Source organism: Cupressus sempervirens, chromosome 9 (genome assembly GCF_028749045.1).
Source record: "Cupressus sempervirens isolate cs-2001-9-10 chromosome 9, ASM2874904v1, whole genome shotgun sequence".
NCBI classification, from domain to species: domain Eukaryota; kingdom Viridiplantae; phylum Streptophyta; class Pinopsida; order Cupressales; family Cupressaceae; genus Cupressus; species Cupressus sempervirens.
In genome coordinates this window covers 164,487,210-164,508,138 of record NC_143126.1, presented here as the reverse complement: position 1 = coordinate 164,508,138, position 20,929 = coordinate 164,487,210, and the positions used below count along the sequence as shown (strand labels likewise).

The window sequence follows — 20,929 nt, the reverse complement described above, 5'->3', positions numbered from 1 at the left end:
ATGATGGATTGGACCTATTAAACTTCGATTCAACAAAGCCCTTAAAAGACCTTGATTTATTACCTATAAGTTTAAGTGTTTCCTTACTTAAAAGTTCAAATGGAAGATTTCAAAGCATAACAACCTTCTCTGCTTCAAAATTTATAGAGTTTGTAGGATCAAATAAGGGTCTCCAATCATTTTTTTTGAAAGGGTGGCCAATTAAAACTAGGGTCTCCCTGGATAAAAGTTCACTCTTTAATACTAAACCATCACATGTTATATATAGGAAATCATTTTCCATGACTGCTAAGTTAATATGCTTACCAATATGATCTTTGATCCATTCAATAATTAAAACTACATCCATATCTGGACCTGTCCATTGACCAAAAAATCCTAGGCGTTGGCATTAGCATCAAATATATTCAATCGCATGTCTTGTTAAATCCAAGGCTAGCTGCTCTTGTTTGTCGATTTCTCTGCGGAATCTTCCAGACACATTAAGTCTTTGAGTTGGAGACAACCTGTTTGATTGTATTAGAGGGACTGAGCCAGAATTTGCAACGTGCTCCTTCACTTTGGTTGTCTTAAGAGGTGCGAAGGTTTTTTAAACTGAAAATCTTCCCTCTCCTTCCTTGGGAAAGACTTCGCTTGAGATCTGCGACTATTTACCCTAAATTTAATGTGTAAATTAGTTTGTCTCCTCTTAGATTTGCGAGATCGAACTTTGATCCAACCATTTCCTAATTCCTTATCTACTAGTTGTAAATCCACAGACTGGTAGAACAACATTACATATCTAGTTCACCTGAAATACGAACAATGCCTGTGATATCATTCCAAATCATCTTCTAGGCATAATTTTGGCATTTTTACATAGTTCACATTATTCGCAAAGATGGAAGCCATGATCATATTCACATTTTTTGTTTAATCTAAATTTTATTCTTATGGAAGGAAATAAAATAGACGAGGAATAATTAGAAATGTTTTTTTTGCTTAGCTCTAATTTAACTTCAATATTAGTTTTAATATTAATCTCTTAAACACAGATAATTGATAATTGTTTACTTAAAGACATAACAATTTTGAATAAGAGATAATTATAACTAACAAAAGGATAAAAAATTTAGAATAGATCAACTTATCTTAATATCAATGATCTCAGAAACTTTGATTCAAGCTCGAATCTACAAATGGTTCAAGTTGAGATCGGATGCCACCGAGATCAGAGGGGAATGTTGCTAGGGTGAAGTCTCAACCACTGTTATAGAAATGACAGATCGCATAAACTCCCTTTGTTTGCATTCTTAATATTGCCTGCTCTGCTTATAATATTTTATTGTTCAATCCAAATCTTTACTCTAAGATATGTGGTGAATTTTCCTGAAGCTCGCACTTTAGGGATCCAATTTCTAATTTAATCCATTTGCACTCTCCTTGAAATCACCTTTGACTTTGATTTATTTTTGCCTTGCTAACAATGTTTGCTTTGTTGTGATGTGGAGCCTAGTCAAACTCAGAGGTTAATTTCTCTCATTTTATTCAATGCGGTTTCCCCCTAGATTATTACTACAGGGGGTTTGGGGGTAGTGCCCCTTGCGGGTCCTAGGGCATAGCCCCAGGTGCACTCCTTGTTGTAGTATAACGTGGGGTTGAGGGGGGTAGTGCCCCTTGCGGGGTCCTAGGGCATAGCCTCAGGTGCACTCCTTATTGTAGTATAACGTGGGGTTGAGGGGCAACGCCCCCATGGCAGTTTTCAAGAGAAGCGCCTCCAGAGCCAAAAATAAATTTACTATTGTAAAAAGCATCGACTATTATATATTTCTATTGGACGACTTATTCTAGCCCTAATTTTGTAAGTGGCAAAAAACTTGTATAAAATGGCTTAGGGCTAGGGATTTTCATAATGTATGATGAGATTGTAGCTTCTTGCAGCTGTAAATGATTGCAAATTGTAATCACTAGATAATAATAATATGGGACTTGTTGTTGGTGGACGTAGCCCAAGGATTGGGCGAACCATGTGAAATCTTTGTGTCTTGTGTTCTCCTCTGTGTGATTTATTATTTTATGATATTAGTTATATTTGCATGTAATTGTTATTTTTGTCCATGGTTAGTCCTAACTCACTTTTGCATGAGGATCCCCTTAATTTGTCCCAATTTTGGCTTAGTTTTTATTTTTGTAATTGTTTTTGTTTTCCTAGGACAATCTTCTCCATAGTTTCTTCCCGATGATCAAAGTGGATGATGCTAGCATCTTTGTAGTTTTTGTATTTGAGTGATAGTTTTCTGTTGAGTTTATGATTGCCGCAATTGATTTTGTGGTGCTTCTATTTAATTTCTGTTATTGGATGTTAGAATGCTGAGTTGATATTGCTAATTAATCACATGCCACTTATTTGCTTATTCCCAAAACACCACTAGATCTTCTAACAGGTCTTTGGATCGAATCCCTCCTCCCTCTCTTTTTATCGCTACCAATATTGATTGACATGCCGATCCGCTTTTTAATCCTCTTCGTGCCCAACAATTGTATATGCTTTAAGAAATGTTAACTCACCTAATTATACTTTTTAACTCTTATTCTTGTCATTTAGAAATTACAATTTTTATACTTTTATTCTTGTCATTTAGGAATTACAATTTTTATAGTATTTCTAAGCATTAGTTTTTGATTGAGATAAATATTTTAATCAAATTGTCATAATCCTTTTTTAAAAACATAGATGACTACATCTATAAATTCCAACTAATTTCAACAAATAAATAAATATTTCAAATATAACAAATATAATACAAAATAATTAAAATTCGCAAGAACACTTGATCCCGCCGCCATTTAGGTGTAAAATGTTGTAGAAATTTGAGGAACACTGTACCGCCGTCTCGTTATTCATAATCGGACTCTGAGCAGCACTCTATCCTCAATAAACAGTGCAAATTTAGCTCTGTATCCATTCTCAATATCAATTGTTTTTGACATTCATATAGAAGTCACAGAAGCTTGGTATTCTTACAGCATGGACGAAGATTATGGAGGGCGCGAGGGCAAAGCCAGAGCACCCGAAGACACTGTTCTCTACTCCATTTTTCCAGACTTTGCTCTAACAGAATCCATTTCTTCTGAACAAATCGAATCAAAACTTAAAGAGCTCCAGGTAAATTGCCTAGACATAGTTTCTCCTTTTGAAAATGACTATATATGGCAGCACGATTCCTTCAGCCTCAAATCCTCAGACACAAACTCATCCTGCCGTTGCACTTCCTCTTCAGAGGATTCGAATTCCTCACCTCTCGTACCCCACCTACATGGCAAGTTGAAATATGGCGACAATGTGGATGATGAGTGGTTTGTAGTATTTCTACTATATGAAATCACGCGCAAAATACCATATGTCTCTGCCAGGGCGTGGGATACGGACGGAGAATTTTTACTGATAGAAGCTGCCTATGCCATACCGCGGTGGATTAAGCCGGAAAACAGCGCCAACCGTGTATTTATCCGTCACGGAGAGCTCCATATATTGCCCTTGCCTGCTTCCCCCGCAGAGATTTACCGCCTTCCGGTGAAACCTTCGGTGCCAGACTCCCTCCGCGTTCTTGCCGGCGGTTCTGTGGAAACGAGAGCCAGTGACGCTGTTCAGGACATTTTGAATGTGCGGGTTGGGAGCTTTCCGGTGAGAGCCGTACAGAATATGCACAGGGTTAGGGTTCGAGTCCCTGTGAGGGTTGCCCAGGTTTTGAAGCATGAGCCACAGTTGATTTCTAAGGCGGTCGAGGGTTTTTATGACAGGGATGTGGATTCCATGAAAGCTGCAGCTAAAATGGAGAAGTTTTTGGGCGACAAGGAGATGGTGGATGTGTCTGTGAAGATGTCCAGAGCGATGTATGCACAACTTGTGCAGCAGGTTTTCCAAGCACCTCGTTGCTATCCGATGCCGCATCTGTCATCACCTAATTACAGGTATGGAAATTTTTAACTAGCTTTTTTTTTGCCAATTGGCTCTTATTTTATATAAATATTTATATTTTGGTTTGTTAAATAGTAAATATATCAAATTTGCCTTATTGTTAAGCAGTTGGAAGCATCTGTAAAGTGACATTACTCGATACAATTTTATTGCATGTAGTAGCCATAATTTGAAGACAACATTCCTCTATGTTTGAGCACGGTTGTCATGCCACTGCAATTGCCCATAATAGTGTTGCATGATGATATGATATGATAGATTTTAATGACGTCCACGAGGCTAAAGTAGTCTATGGGACCCATGCAATCACCCTCCCGAGTCAGGAGCCAAACTAGTCAGTTGCAAAGTTTTGGTTAACTTGTCTCTTCTTCTCTGAATTTTGATAATCAAATCCGCTGTTCTCTTCACTTGATCTTCCTCGAATAAATAATTGAATTCCTTGTTCTGCAAAATTTTTGTATAATCAGATCTGATGTCGTTGTAAGCCAGGCATTCCTTGACAAAGTGTTGCTCTGTCTCAACCGTTCCCGTATTGCAGAATAAACATGTTCTGTCTGCCCACTCTTCCTTTGGAACTTGCCATCTACCAGTTTCACATTGCAGCTGATGTGAACTAGTTCTAATTTGTGCCATCAACATTTTTGCTTTCCAGTGAATAGGTGCCCTTATATAGGCCTTTTCATCATGACTAGAAGTGGGATTAAATTCTTTATGTAATAAGATTTTTTCCGCCCTATTTGTCTTGTCCACAGAATATTGTGAAATTTTTCATTGACAAACTTCTTTATTTCTTTAATGTTATCCGGGCAAGTTTGGATGTTGATATCCCATTTTTGCATCCATTTGTCATTTTGTTTCATCCATGTGCTTTTCCGCCTCACAAGTTTTTCCTCTATTACCAACTTGGGCCAACGATGTGTTTCCAGACCTTGGGTTTTCTTTAAATAGCTTAGCATTCGGATCAATGCGACGGCTTCTAATGGAAAGGAATCCACCTCCGCCAAAAGGATTTCATACGGAACTGTGGTCTTGACTTTAAGATTGCATGTGATGAACTGTTTTTGAATTCTTTCTACTTGCCGCCATTTCTGTTTGGACATACTACCGCTCCACACTTCACATCCGTATAGAATAACCGGAGTGACCAGCAAACCAAACAAAGTTTTCATGGTCGTCCAATCCCATAATTTTGCGTTCCTGCACTTGTTTTGTAAAGAGTATAACGCCTTCCAGCCCCCTTGGATCCTTTTCGATCTGCAAGTATCCCAGTTGAGTTTGTTATGAAAATCGATGCCCAAGTATTTGTACTCTTCCACAATCTCAAGGGGGCTATTTTCAAACAGAAACTTGTCTTGTATGCCTTTATTCTTCTTTAGTGAGAAGATCATAATTTTGGTTTTGCTAGTGTTAACTTGCATTCCTACATCACGACAAAAAATTTCTAGTGCTTTCAAGTGCTCTTTCAAACCTTTAGCTGTTCTAGCAAGAATTATGAGATCATCTGCATATAAGAGCAATCTTATCACGAAGTGTGCCAGCTGCACCCCCTCACCATTGGTCTTGTTTATCCACTCTTCTAACTTGTCAATATAGAGCCCGAATAATGTTGGAGAAAGCGGACACCCTTGCTTAACCCCGATGTTGTTGTCAAAATCTTCTGATAGCCCTTCTGTCTTTCTGATTTTAGCTTTGACCTGCTCATATTCTTTTCTTCACTCTTTGGCCATGTTCCCATGTGCCCGCTTACTTTATTTTGGCTAGCAGCCCCACTCAACTCATCTAGGAATTAATGTGCAGCTGGTGGTCTTATGACCTAACCATTTTCCTTTATTTTTAAGGAGCCATATTATTAAATTTATGTTAGTAATATTAAAAACAATTTGTGCTGCTAAAAGTTTGGGAAAAAATATAAAGCTGAAATTGGAAAGAGGTAAAGAAATCTGTGTAGCCATGATGCAGTTTTGACAGTTTGCAGTTGCTTTTTATTTCCAGTATGTCTTTTTGAACAGCTCATTTCAATTCCTAAACTATTTTCACTCCATTAAAATAGGGAAGGATTCTTACTTTCCTTTTCTCGTAATTAATGATTTGCATGTAATTTTCCAGTTGTATAAATTTGAACAGAAAACATATTTAAGTAGCTGTATGTAGACATGGGGTAGATATTATCTTAGCAACTGAAAGATCCATTCATTAATGAAGGCTCGAGTTACATGTTGTCTTGGGTTTTACTTTAAAAAAATGCTATTCAACAAATATAATAGATACAACTTCCTTTTAATGAATGTTCAATTTCCTTTTTTTGATATTCTTTACTGCTTTAAATATTGCATTTAGCATAGCAGAAACTTGTTTTTTTTCCTAACCCTACAAAGGTTTCTATTTGCCTTCAAACTAAAATCTTACTAGCATGGACTTTGATAATATTAATCCCTTCAAAAAAAAATGTAACTAGAGTATCTAACATTTTTAAAATTTCACCCCAAAATAGAGTTTCTAGTGCTACATGATATTATATTGAACTACATACATCTTACTGTAAAAACTTCCCAGGAAATCTTTATTCACTACTAGTGGTTTATCAAGATTATTTGAATCCTCACACCAAGGATAGGAATGACCACTGTAGACATTTGGATTTGCTCTTTCAATCTGTTTGAAATATGGGGTTTCTTGGAATCCTAAGAAATTGTGCCTTTGGAGTTGAAGGGAAGGGTTGAGTATTGATTCCCAAAAGTGTGCAAGTAATTCACCCCTTAACCTAAGATGGTCAAAGCAGTTCAGTTCTTTATTGATAGATCAACTTTGTTAGGAGGTTTGCATAACTTTGTAAATAAAGGAAAAAGGCTCTATCAAAGATGCTCAAGAAGAGACAATCAACTATTTGGGACAAAGAGTCAAATGATTCTTTCTTGGAAATTAAGGATGCATTCAAATGAGCATCAATATTGGCAAGTCCCGATTTATTTAAAGCTTTTCAATTTTCTTGGTTGCTTCCTTCAATATTATTTTTTGCTGTTCTACTTCAGAAAAATTGTTGATGGATATGAGTAGCCTATTGCCTCATTAGCAGGGCATCACAAAATGCAAAAATGCATGTATATGCTCTTGTTAGAGCTCTTGAAAGTTTCAGACCTTAATGTAAAGGAGTATAATTGATTGCCAATGTACCTCACATTGCTGTGAGGGACATCTTTGTCCAACAAGAAGCTCTGGACAAAAGGTTCTTGTTAGAGCTCTTGAAAGTTTCAGACCTTAATGTAAAGGAGCATAATTGATTGCCAATGTACCTCACATTGCTGTGAGGGACATCTTTGTACAACAAGAAGCTCTGGACAAAAGGTTTATCTAGGAGTAAGACATTGAGGTGCAAACAATGAGCATGACGTGTGTTGGTTGGAAAATCATAATGAGGTCATTACTGATGATTTTGGAAAATAAGGTTGTCATTGCTGGCAAACCATTGCATAGATAACATGATTTTGGTTAAGTATAAGAAGTTAGACCAGCCAGTTAATAGGAATAAGCGACTTGTAAGAAGGAACACTTAGTGGAAAGAAGTAAAGGAGAAGTTAGTCGGTGAATGAATCAAACAGGTAACAAGAACAGGTGAAGTGTTATCGGTACATAGGAATAGTCAAAAGGTAACGACCGAGCCTTAAAGTATATCATTTAATATTTGAGGTTTCAAGTTTGAAATAAGTGAATTTCTTGTAGTACTGATTCACCCCCCCTCTCATTACCTATCATTTCCAACTATTGGTATCAGAGCTTTGGTTTTCTAGAGGGAAAGTTTAATTGCTTGAGAGTAGATCTGGGAAGATGGAGAGATATGGGTATGAGAAACAATTGGAAGAAGCCTTTGAGGCTGCTAATGTACAAATTGTAGAACTGAAAGACAAACTGAATGTTACATGCCATAATTTGTATAAATTTAAATGTTCTAGGTAACCGTTGAGATTTCATGTGAATTGGAAGTGATTGGTTAAATTGCTTATTCATTATGATTTCATGTGAGTTGGAAATGGTTGATTAATATGGTTATTTGTTATGATTACATTAATTGCATTTGAATGATTTGGAAGTTTACTTTCACCATGTTATTTTTCCTTGCAGGTGCACGATGAAGGGGGCAAAGCATTGACATAGAGGGAATAGGGCACGAGCACCTACCACTAAGTTGTTAGGTATTCGTCTAAACCACTTTGGCCAGGGAAATCAGACTGGGATAGACTAAATAGTACTGAGTGTCCACTATGACTTGACTAGGAGGACATCTAATCTAAAAGATATATATATATATATATATATATATATATATATATATATATACGGACAATAAATGAAATAAAAGTCTTACCTTTAAATTTGAATATGGGTGTTCTGTACCATCTAATGTGGGACATGATATATTATAAATAATACACGTACTTAGGTATATTTGTACGCATATGTATATATATTTGTATAATAACACATACAAGTACACTTAAACAATATGATTATTATTTATATTAGTGTGCGAGAAATTCAATTACCAAATTAATTCAATTTAATTCATATAGTATATTGGCCTCTTACAATCCCATTTAAATATTTCGGCCTTTTACATTATTCATATTTTGCCAAGATTGTAAACACATGTAATTCCACCCTGTATTCTTCTTGCACATAACTCCTCGTGCTCATTCTTTCTTGTTATAGCCAAACTTTTTCTATATATTTTGCAATCGTAATTGTGCAGGGGCTGCTTGCACAACTCATCAATTATTATTGGCAAATCTGCAGTTGTTTGATTTAAATTATTCACTCATATTTATTTTCTTTGCTAACTAATGCTGAATAGTGATATCCGATTTGAGTCTCATTGGTGTTAGTTGCTTGGGTAACAAAAGCAAGACATATATACTTCGAAACCCCTCTTATCAGGTCGTTTCTCCTAAATTTTTATATTATTTTCATGTTAAGAAATATTAGACTACTGTGCATAATTTTCTCAAGATGGTGTAGTCGGATCTTGTATTGATATATGCAAGTCAGTTCAAACTGGAATAGGACTGATATACCAGTCATGCAGGGAGCCTCATGGGCTTATAATAAGTATGTTTTACATTATTTCCTATCTAAAGCTTATGTATTATGATGGGAAGAATCTTGCGTATATGCCGTGTGCTTCCAAATACAGTGATATCAATTTCACTTGTCTCTGAGATTGTGGAAGCCTATCCTTGGCTGGAAATCGTCTGGTTACATAGAAATCACAACTCTTCCTTTTCCTCATTCATAAATATCTTTGAAGGCAAAAGATAATACATTACATCATTAAACAAATACAATGTAAGTTGGAAAGTTACAACTGGGATCATCAAGGATAGCCAAGAATGGTTGAGATGAGTGGTGTAGTCCATATAAATTGGACATGATGAATAATTTGTAGAGAATAGAAAGATGAATCAAAATTATGATGAATTACAAACTGAAATTATTAATTTAGTCATATCATGGTGGGAATTGAGTACCATTTTTGTTTGTCAAGTCGAGTGGTGTGTGATCAGGCACATAGTGTCCTTTGGTAATCCCTGGCTAGGGTAGGTTTAGTGGCAAATGATGTTTGCTATGATCACTAGAGGTCAGGATAATTCATAGTCAAATGGATAGTTTGTTAGGAGGGTTCCATAGTCTAGGCAACTATGTAGTTGACAACTCTAACACCAAAATGCTCAAGTGGCAGGATGAGATGGTGTACACACACCTTATCACATGTAGGGTAGGACCATTCTCAGTTAGAGAATGAGTGGGGATTGCACTAAGTCCATGGTTGGGAGGTTAAGCTTCTGTCAATGCTTTTCCTCTCCTTCGAATGCCAAGACTTGTACAGAACGTATCAGATTCTACTTCACTTGACATGGTGTGATCTAAACCTTGCTCCTATTTCATTGTTCTCTTTTTCAATTGTGTTGTATTTTCAGTTTTCTCAGTTGTATATCTTAATGCAATTGTTTTATGAATATATGGTATAGTGGTTAGAATATTGTAGTTAGAATTTGATTAATTATTTTGTGAAATATATCTTAGTTAATCTATCTGATTGATTCTTCTAGTTTATCAAGAATAGTTAATCATTAGTAGGTAGTTAAGACCTTAACATGAGAATGAAATTAATTAGTTGTTTTTCATTATTTCTCTTCTTGAATAGCTAGTTTATTTTTATTCAATAAAAATAAAAAGTATTTTTAAGGCTTTAGAAATTTTAATTGTTACATATGGTATTAGAGCTTTGTGTTCGACATTGGACCTTGGGTTTGACATTGACATAAAACTAAAACGAAAATGTTTGAATGAGAGCAAGATGAGGACCCAAATGACACCTCGGAAGTGGTATTAGAGCTAATACTTAAGTTTTTTCGGAAAAATATATAATTTCTTTGTGAAATTATTTGTTTAAATTTCTTCAAAATTATTTCCGTAGATTTTCACTCAAACCCACCTAGGGTTTTCTGCCTAGAGTAAATCTCGAATTCGGGTTTGTCTGCAAATCTCGTGCAAATCCCGTCACTGCAGACTAGGAGCAATCGTTTAAAAAAAGTCACGTCCGTTTTAAAAAAAAGAAGGGGCAATTTCTTTGCTCGCGATTACCAATCTTGACTAGAGGTCTGTGCATGGTCGGCTTGCGTCTGGACTTTACGGGTGGCCTTCAAACATTCAAAAAAAAGATCTTGCGTTTTTTACTGCAAATCGTGTGTCTAAAACTCGCGTCTGAAGGAGCTTGTGTTGGGTAGATTTTGGTCTACAAATCGTGTCTGCAGAACGTCTGGACGTCTAGACAACTTTCTGCTCCTGCCACAACCTTAGATTCTGCAATTTTTTTGCCTAAATCTGCCATTTTTTTTTGCAGAGTCGACTCTCCAATCCGACGGCTAGGGTTTTGCCCGAAACCCTAATTTTTGGGGTCAAAATTTTTTCCTGATCGCATATTCTTTGTGGGTTTTTTGAGATCTCAAATGGGTTGTCAGATTTTTCTGGGTGCCTCAATTTTTGAGCCAGTGGATCCAAATTTTGACAGCATATTATTTTTGGGTTTTTTGAGCTCTCTTCTGGGTACTTATCTGATTTTTTTGGGTCGTTCATTTTCTCACCTCGAAGTTTGTGCCATTTGAGATATTATAAGCATCTATATCAGCAGCATCAGAAGTCATACTCAATTAAAAAGCAAGCCAATGCTGCCCAACACTCAGAGCAAAAAGAATCTATTGACCATGCCTTTATGGCTAGCGTACCTGCAGATCATTTGAAATCTTCTGCCTGGTACATAGATTCTGATGCCTCCCGACATTTCACTCACACACGTGATTGGTTTGTTGAATTCACTCCCTATTCTGACTTAGTAATCTTTGGAGGCGACGAAGAATACAATATTGTCGGCAAGGGCAATGTTCAGATTCAGTCCAGAGGAAGAAGACTTATGTTCCTTAATGTATGTTATGTTTCTGACATGAAACATAATCTTCTGCCTGTTAGTCAGATTATGAAGCACTCCCCTCAGTTGGATGTCGTTTTCAGTGGAAATAAGTGTTCGATTATTGATCGTGCTTCTTGCACTACACTTGCTGTTGGTCTTGAGGATCATGGTATTTATAGGCTTGTAGATTCAGGGGATTCCCTTGAGCATGCCTTCATCACCGAATCATCCGCTCTCAGTAGCCTCTAGCATCAACGATACAGTCACTTGAACATTCAATAGCTAGCACAACTTGCTTGGGATAATTTAGTCCATGGCCTACCTAATATCCAGACCCAGAACCATCGCGTTTGCGAAGCTTGCCAAGTAGGGAAGCGACATAGGACACCATTTAAGGATGGTGAATCATGGTGGGCATCTAAACAACTCCAGCTGGTCCACGCTGATGTATGTGGTCCGATGAATACTCCTTCTGTTACTGGGAATAGGTACTTCTTACTCTTTGTGGGTGATTTTAGTCGCAAAATGTGGGTATATTTTATTAAGCAAAAATCAGATGCTTTTCCTGTATTTCAGTAGTTTAAAGCCCTAGTAGAAAAAAGAGTTTGGTTCCCCCATCCATACTCTTAGGACCGATAATGGGGGGGAATTCTGTTTTTCTGCTTTCTCTACCCTTTGTACTACTCATGGCATTAGACGTCAATTCACCACACCTCACACCCCTCAGCAAAACGGTGTTGTAGAGCGTCAAAACCGTACCATCACAGAAATGGCTAGGGCTATGCTAGAACATAGAAATGTTCCCAGAAAAATATTGGGCAGAAGCAGTATCCACAGCTATCTACCTTCTTAATTGGTCACCCACCCTTGCAATTAACCATAAGATTCCTGAGGAAGCCTGGTTTGGTCGCAAAACTAGGATCAACCATTTGAAAGTTTTTGGCTCTCTAGCATATGTATTGATTCCTGATGCCAAACACACTAAGTTGGATTCCAAAAGCCAAGAACTCATGTTTATAGGATACAGTCACACACATGAGGCCTACAGACTGATTGATGTAAACATTGATTGTTTAATCTTCAGTCTTGATGTGTTTGATGAGGAACTCAGATCATTTCAGCTCTCTACCTCCCTGCTGCATTTCGAGATTCAGTCTTCAACAATCTCTGACTTGGGTCCTATTTTATATGAGTCATTTGATGCTATTGATACACCACCTTAGCCACCTTCAGATAATACAACTCGTGCTCCTGCTCCTCATCCAGCTATTTTGACAGCATCTGATATTGGCTCCTCTACTCTTCGGCCAAAATGGTGGGCTCAAATGATTAGTGATCTTCGTCCTGATGAACTCATTGAGGGTAGAACCTCTAGAAATAAGAGCATTCAGCACAACACAGTTAATGTTACTCTTATGGCCAACATCCATAGTCTCCCTAAGCCCCAGACATGCAGAGGCCAAAGGAATTCCAGAATGGGAACAGGGAATGGATGCTGAGCTTCAGAGTCTTCAACAGAATCACACCTGGATTCTTTCAGATCTCCTTTCGGGGAAGAAACCCACTAGCTGTAAATGGGTCTATAAGGTCAAGTACCATGTAGATGGTACCTTGGACAAATACAAAGCCAGACTTGTTGCTCGAGGATTCACCCAGCGCGAAGGCATTGACTATGAGGAGTCCTTTGCCCTGACAGCCAAGATGAGCACTATTCGCCTTCTTGCCATTGCAGCTCAATATGGTTGGAAAGTTCATCAGATGGATGTGAAGAGTGCTTTTCACAATGGTGAATTACAGGAAGAAGTCTACATGATGTAGCCCCTAGGTTTGAAGGTTACCAGTTCAAAACCAAAAGTATGTAGACTCCAGAAGGCCCTCTATGGTCTTAAACAGGCCCCTCGGGCTTGGTACATAAAGATTGATCAGTACTTGGTTGCTTAGGGATTTCAGCGTAGCCCATCAAACAATAATCTGTATATTAAACACTCTTGGGAATGATATTCTTTTTCTTGTTGTCTATGTGGACGATTTGATCATTACTGGGAGTTCAGAACATTTGATTTCAACAATCAAATAGGATCTATGTAGAACTTTTGATATGACAGATCTCAGATTGCTTCATTATTGTTCAGGTATTGAGGTTTGGTAGATTGACAATAGTATTTTTTTTGTCTCAGTCCAAGTATACCAGAAATTTGCTTGACAGGTTTCGAATGTAGGATTGCAAACCTGCCTCTACACCTATGGAGACTGGTCCAAAATTGTCCGCACAATCTGATTCTCCTCCTGTAGATGAAACACTCTTAAGGCAACTAGTAGGTAGTCTCATCTCCCTTACTACTACTAGACCTGATCTCAGTTTTGCAGTCAGCTACATCTCACGGTTCATGACGAACCCCAAGCCTGATCATTGGATTGCAGCAAAACGTGTGTTGCACTATGTACATGGTACTTCAGATTATGGTCTTCTTTACACAAGGAGTGCTACTTCTCTGCTTAGTGGATTCACCGATTCCAATTGGGCCGGCTCAGTTGATGACAGGAAATCTACTTCTGGCTATGTGTTCAGTATCGGATCTGTAGCAGTTACCTGGACTAGTAAGAAACAACAGGCACGGGCACTCTTCTTTACAGAAGCAGAATATAGAGGAGCTGTCAAGGTAGCTTGTGAAGCAGTTTGGCTCCGTCAGATGCTTGCAGATATGCATATTCCTCAAGCAGGTCCGACTTCTTTGTTTTTAGACAATCAGGGAGTACTCAAACTTGCCAAGAACCCAGTGTTTCATGAATGAACCAAGCACATAGAGCTTCATTGCCATTACATCCGACAGTTAGTAGAAGATGGATCTATTCAATTACTCTATGTCCCTACCTTAGAGCAACCAACAGATATTTTCACAAAACCCCTTGGTCCTGACAAGTTTGTTAAATTCAAGGATCTATTGGTATAGTAAATAGATTGAGCATTAAGGGGGGGTATTAGAATAATCTTTATGTTTTTTTTTTAATGCTCACTATTGTATCTTATTGTATCTCTGTAAATATTAGAATGTTTCTAATATTTAGTTGCAGTCTAGAATAGAATGTTTATATTCTATTCGACTCTCCTCTTTGTATATATAGATCATTTGATCTCTGATTAATAAGTCAAGTATTCTGCCATTTACGTTTGTAACAGAAAGAAACCCCGTCACCTGGTTCATATCTTTCTAATTAAGAACATGCTTAAATTTGATTACCCATTCTGTTCCATGCCTAGAGATGATGAAACATTAGCCCATGTCTTAATCAAAATAAAAAAGGAAAGAGTTAAATGGACTCCTACTAGGTAGGCAATCGTGAGAAACAAAATAATTCAAATTTGGAATTTAAAACAAACTGATCCACTTATGAGGTATCATGCACCTTGTATTAGGCAAAATAAGCCCAAGGAAGGAAACATACGGAATGCCCAGGGATAGGGTGTCCAATTTCCTTGAAGAGTAATGTTTGAAATTTTGTTCTCACAGTAGTGGCTAAACTATGTAATAAATGTAGTTGTAGTTGCAATAGAAACCCATTGTTTTATTTTAATTTGAAAATGTTAATCAATAAAGGAAGTGTTGAGAGCAAATGAGATTGTATATTTACTTATTCTTTTTATATCTTTAGCAACCAGCTAAAAAAAATTGATGGATGAAACCGACTTAATTTCATGGAAACTTGTTCAAAAACAATGACAAATAATGAAAACAACAACGAAGTGCAAAATGAGATATCCAGGGAGGATAACTCATGAGGTTCTATGGACTAACTTGTTCAAGTACTACTTGATACCTAGGCTCGAATGAAGCAAATGGAAAAGAGAATGAATGATCTAGTAAATCAACTTGGGCAAGGACATGAAGACATCCAATCCTCACCTCTTCCCAGAACTGAACCAAAACCATTTGGTCATAGCAAGCAAGAGAATAAGCCAATTCCAACTTAGCTGGAAATGCAAAAGAGAAATCAAATAGCCAGTGAATTATCCATTGACATAAAGAAAATTAAAACTCCAAAGTTTATGAGATATGAGTTTGAGGATGTTGTTGAGGCATGGTTAATTGAGATGGACAAATACTTTGAAATTAGGAGTTTGTCCGAAACCTCGAAAGCTATTTGGGGCATCTACTAGCTTACTAGAAAAGCTGCTATTTGGTGGGAAACACTAAAGGAGTTGAATCTTAGGACCATTGATATTACTCGAGACAAGTTTGTCACAATTTTTAAAAATAGGTGGTTACTAAAATCCTTCTATGATCAGAAAGTGCTAGATTTTCAGAACCTTAAATAAGGGGATTGGACAATGAATGTATACCGGTAAAAGTTTACTCGACTTCTGAAATAAGTCGCTGCATGTTAGCAAGACAAAAACTTCAAGGTTCAAAAGTTCACCATGGGGGTGATTAATAGAATTGGGGGAGCCATAGGTGTATTAGCACCCCGAACCATGGAGGAATCTCATGAAAAGGCTATAAGGCAAGAGTAAAAGTTGAAAAAGGATGATTTCATCGGAGATAATAAAAGGAAGGCAAATTGGTGTTCCTCTAGTTTTGACCGAGGAACCTAAAAAAGAGCTTTAAGAACTTCAAGGCCAACAAACCCAAGTTCAAAGGGAGCAACAGTAAGGATTTCAAGGACAATTCCAATAGTAATAATAGCGGCAAGGGAATGAAAAGAAGTGACAAAAAAGGGGCTGCTTTATCTGTGGCAGAGATCATTATATTAATTAATGTCCTAGCAAGGGCAAATCTAATCATCCAACACGTCCTCCATTACCACCTCAACAAACTATTTTTCAACAAAGAATTTGTGCAGTAGTAGATGACCGACGCAAAAAACACCAGTTGGGTCTTATAGAAACTCCTAATAAGATATATGGGAACTCTACTTCTATACTAATTGATACTGGAGCCATTGAATGTTTCATATCTACAAAATTGCTAAGGAGGTTTCCAAAAAGAACATGATTTATGACAAATCCTTGGACTATTGAGTATGCAAACTAGTCAAAGGCTTGGGTAGATCAATGTTTGTTTGAGGCTCACGTAGACTTTCCAACTTTTCAATTGAGGTTAACCTGTATGTGGCACCTCTAGGATCTTATGATATCATTATGGGAATCTATCAGCTTAGTGAGCATAGAGCAAAAGTGGATTGTCTTGCAAAAATAGTGGAATGCTTAGATGACAACGAAAACGTTGTGGTTATTCAAGGGGTATCGAATGATGTTAAAACTTGTCAAATACCAGCCATGTAACTTAAGAGATGTAGAAGAAAAGGGTGTGAGATTTATGCTTCTAAAAATGGAAGATATGAATGAGGTTTAGGAGAAGGTTTATCAAGATGATCACTTTTTAGAGGATGGGGAAATAAGAGAGGGAGGAAACAAATCATTCGCAGAAAGGTACCCTTACCTTAGGAATTATCAAGATGTGTTCTCAAAAGAGTTACCTAGATTACCTCCTTCTAGGGTATTTGATTTTACCGTAGATTTGGTGCTTGGAGCAAAACCCATATCCAGAGAACCTTATAGAATGATTACCACAAAATTGATGGAATTGCAAGTTCAGTTGCAGGAGTTATTAGATAAGAAACTCATCCGCCCAAGCGTCTCTTGTTGGGGAGCCCTAGTATTGTTTGTTAAAAAGGATGGAACCATGAGGTTATGTATAGATTATATAATGCTTAACAAAGTCACCATCAAAAACCGATATCCAATTCCTAAATTGATGATGTATTTGATCAAATGAGAGAGTATTAGTATTTTCTAAGATTGAGCTTAGATCGGGTTTTCACCAACGCAGGATTAAACGAGAAGATAGTCATAAAACAACTTTTAGAACCTATGATGGGCATTAAAAATTTATAGTCTTACCCTTCGGATTAACTAGTGCCCTTGCAACATTTATGAATCTTATGAATCATGTATTCTAGGATTGTTTTGACAAATTTGTAATCGTTTTCATAGATGATATTCTTATCTAATCTCGCAATGAGGAAGAGCATCAGAAGCATTTGGAAATAGTTCTTCAAAGGCTGCGTGAGCACAAGTTGTTTGGGAAATTGTCTAAATGTTCCTTCTACCAAAATGAAATCTAGTATTTAGGGCATATTATCTCTGAAAAATGAATTGCAGTAAACCCTGCTAAGATTAAAGCAATCAAGGAATGACCTACATGAAAAAATGTATCAGAAGTTAGAAGGTTTATGGGTCTAGCTAGGTTCTATAGGAAACTTGTTAAAGACTTATCTCAAATAGCCCATCCAATAACTACCTTGCAGCGAAAAGGAAAAAGGTTTGTATGGTCAGAAAAGTGTTAATGGACTCATAGGCAATAACCTAACCACAAAGTGACCCTCGGGATCTAGCACTTCAAAAGTACCAGTCTAGTAGTTAACTTTTCATCTCAGACTTGAACACTCTATGATTACAAGGATTGGGGGGTGTATTGATGCAAGATGGTTAGGTTATTGCCTATGAGTCCATAAAGTTAAAGATCTATGAGCAAAATTATGCACCACACAACTTAGAATTGGTAGCCATTATTCATGGTCTGTAGATGTGGAGGCACTATCAAATAGGGAAACTGTTCGAACTAATGTTAGATCATCATGGATTGAGATATATATTCACTCAACCTAACCTTAATGCTCGTCAAAGAAGATGGTAGGAATTTCTAGTAGATTATGATTTTAAAATTAGCTATATCAAAGGAAAGGATAATTGAGTAGTTGACGCCTTGAGTAGGCAAAGACATTTTTGCTATAATAACAATAAACATTGGACTTAGAAATGAGGTACTTCAGAAATTTCCAAGAAATGATTTCTATAAACAAGTGTGTCTAGCCCTCCAAAATGATCCATGTGATATTAGATACTGTGACAAACGGATTTTCATATCTAAAACAAAGACAGTTTAAACTTAAACTCCCCAACATTTTCAAATAGATAATTGATTCCTTTTCACATGACATTAACAACTTTTAACAATTAACAGAAAATAACTGTAATCACATTCAATTGAATTTACTAGATCAACGATTAACTATTCATAACTGTAATTCATGATCAGCTGAAATAAATAGATTAACAACTAACTATCATAACTGTATTCATGATCAACAATTGACAAAAAATAATTGTAATCATATTTAATTAAAATAACTAGATCAACGATTAACTATTCACAACTGTAATCATGTTCAGCTGAAATAACTAGATTATCGACAAACTATCATAATTGTATTTATGATCAACTGATTAACAAGTAAAGTAAATGCTTAACAAGAAAAGAAAGGAACATACAAGCATCATCGGAGGATCTTTAGCTGGTTGTGCAAGCCTTGGCATTGGTGAGAGGAGAAGCATTGACATAGGCTTAACCTCCTAGCCTCGGGCCATACTTATCCCCACACATTCTATTAAAATAGAATGACCCTCCCTACCTTGGGATCGGGCTTGGGATGTTCTTCAGTCTAGCCACCTGAGCATCCTGGTGTTTTGATTGTCCGCTTAGTTATGAAACGAACATGCTTACATAATTGGCGTTACTGATATCAAGCGATCATTAGATGACAAACTTGCCAATAAACTACTTTGGCCAAGGATTTCTGATGTGTTCATTGACCTGATCACCACCGTTTGACTTGACAACAGGTTCCATTACAGGGATACGCATGAGCTATTAAGTATTTTATTATTTAAGTTATTCATGTTTGATTTCTTTTCTGTTTTCTTGCAAGTTCATTTCACCTCTTCACCATACGTGGCTTCATCACTAGTGATTCCCAAGTGCTTGAAAGATTATGAGCACTTTGCCCTTTTTACACCTCTTCACCATTTCATGGCTACATTGCCGGCGAATCCCAGGTGTTTTGGAAAAGTTATGAGCATTCTGCTCTTAATATCTTTTATCACAAATTGCAATAACATAAAACATATTCTTGAGATCAGCATTACTCATTGAATAGTATTTCCAGTTCAGATTTTAATGTTCTTAAGACACTTACATATGGGTTGTATCCAATTGACTTATGGAAGTTTAAGGAAGAAAAAGGACTGATATTAAAGACATTGAGCAAGTAGCAGCTCATATTGAATCTTGAAAAAAAAATCTGAAATGATAAAATCTTAGACGCCTAATTGGCTGCTCTAGAAAGTAATAAAATTGTACTGAAATGTCATAAGATGACTTGATGTAAACATTGGATATGCTTGAATCCCTACAATCCGTACTGGAATCTACTCTTCTTTTGTTGCAAACGTATCAATGCAGATTTACTCCAAGGGTTGAGTTCTTACGGCAAAATTACTATTGTAATGGATGCATAGACTGGAAGTAAATAAAATGAAACTTTGGCTTACGGGATTATGTGGATTCGAATGCCAGAGATGTTAAAGAACAAAGAATGCATTTGTAATGGAAGGTTGATGGTAATGCAGATGCAAATATTGAATGTTTTAAAATGGCAAGGCAGACAAGTATATATAAAAGGTGTTGGACTTCATACACGGCATCAGTTTGAAGGTGAGCCATGCCTTCTTGGCTTCCACCGGTTATAGAGCATTTGTCATATCGAATTACCAAGTGTTTAAATTGATAAGAAAAGAGAGGAAAAATAAATAAATAAAAGGGTTGGAAGGAAGAATTGAAAAAACTATAGTTTCAATTATTTCATAATATATACTTATATACGTTCACGTAAGTATATTAATGGAGTGACATCATTAAATTACGTTATTATAATTTATTGGTGCCATTTCATTTTTATATTTATATGTACGTATGTAAGTATTTATTATAATATTATGATGAAGATCAATTAAAAATCTCGAGGTATGTTTTATATTTTAAATTAGACTATTTTATGTTTTCTTAGATTATTTTTCTTAATAGCTCATGCGGTCCCAAAAATGTGTCTTGTGATCAAGTCGTTGCGTCCTTTCCAAAGAAGTTTAAGGTCATACTTGCCGATCCTGATGACTGAACTTAAGCGAACATCCCATTTCGATGATCCCGTTTACCAACATCTTCTCCTGCAATCACCCATAAAAACACTTCTGCCATGATAATAATTCTATAATAATTCATAAAAACATATTAATTGTTATTTTAAATCAAACAATTGGTAATCACCTAATAAGAGTTGGAAAGACTATAGTTATTAACTTATTATAGTTGGAAAGAAGAGTTGGAGAGGGAAACAATAAAAATAAAAAGGCTGGAAGGAAGAGTTGGAAAAACTATAGTTTCAATTGTTATTATAATATATACTTATATACATTCATGTAAGTATATTAATGGGGTGACATCATTAGATTACATTATTATAATTTGTTGGTGCCATTTCATTTTTATATTTATATGTACGTAAGTATTTATTATAATAATATGATGAAAATCAATTAAAAATCTCTTGAGGTATGTTTTATATTTTAAATTAGAGTATTTTATGTTTTCTTAGATTATTTTTCTTAATAGCTCATG

General features: G+C 36.4%; 1 protein-coding gene across 2 annotated transcripts in view; it reads left to right on the top strand.

Annotated features, from left to right (window-relative positions):
* Positions 1-2,779: 2,779 nt before the first annotated feature.
* LOC149538019 (suppressor-like protein) overlaps positions 2,780-20,929 on the top strand; it is a 97,903-nt gene continuing 79,753 nt past the window's right edge. Inside the window, exon 1 of one of the 2 annotated variants that reach the window (XM_089799418.1) lies at positions 2,780-3,951. In XM_089799418.1, coding sequence (XP_089655544.1) covers positions 3,008-3,951 — 944 coding nt within the window. In that variant the 5' untranslated portion in view covers positions 2,780-3,007. The remainder of the gene's footprint in view (positions 3,952-20,929) is intronic. The other variant, XM_089799417.1, reaches the window with a different exon arrangement.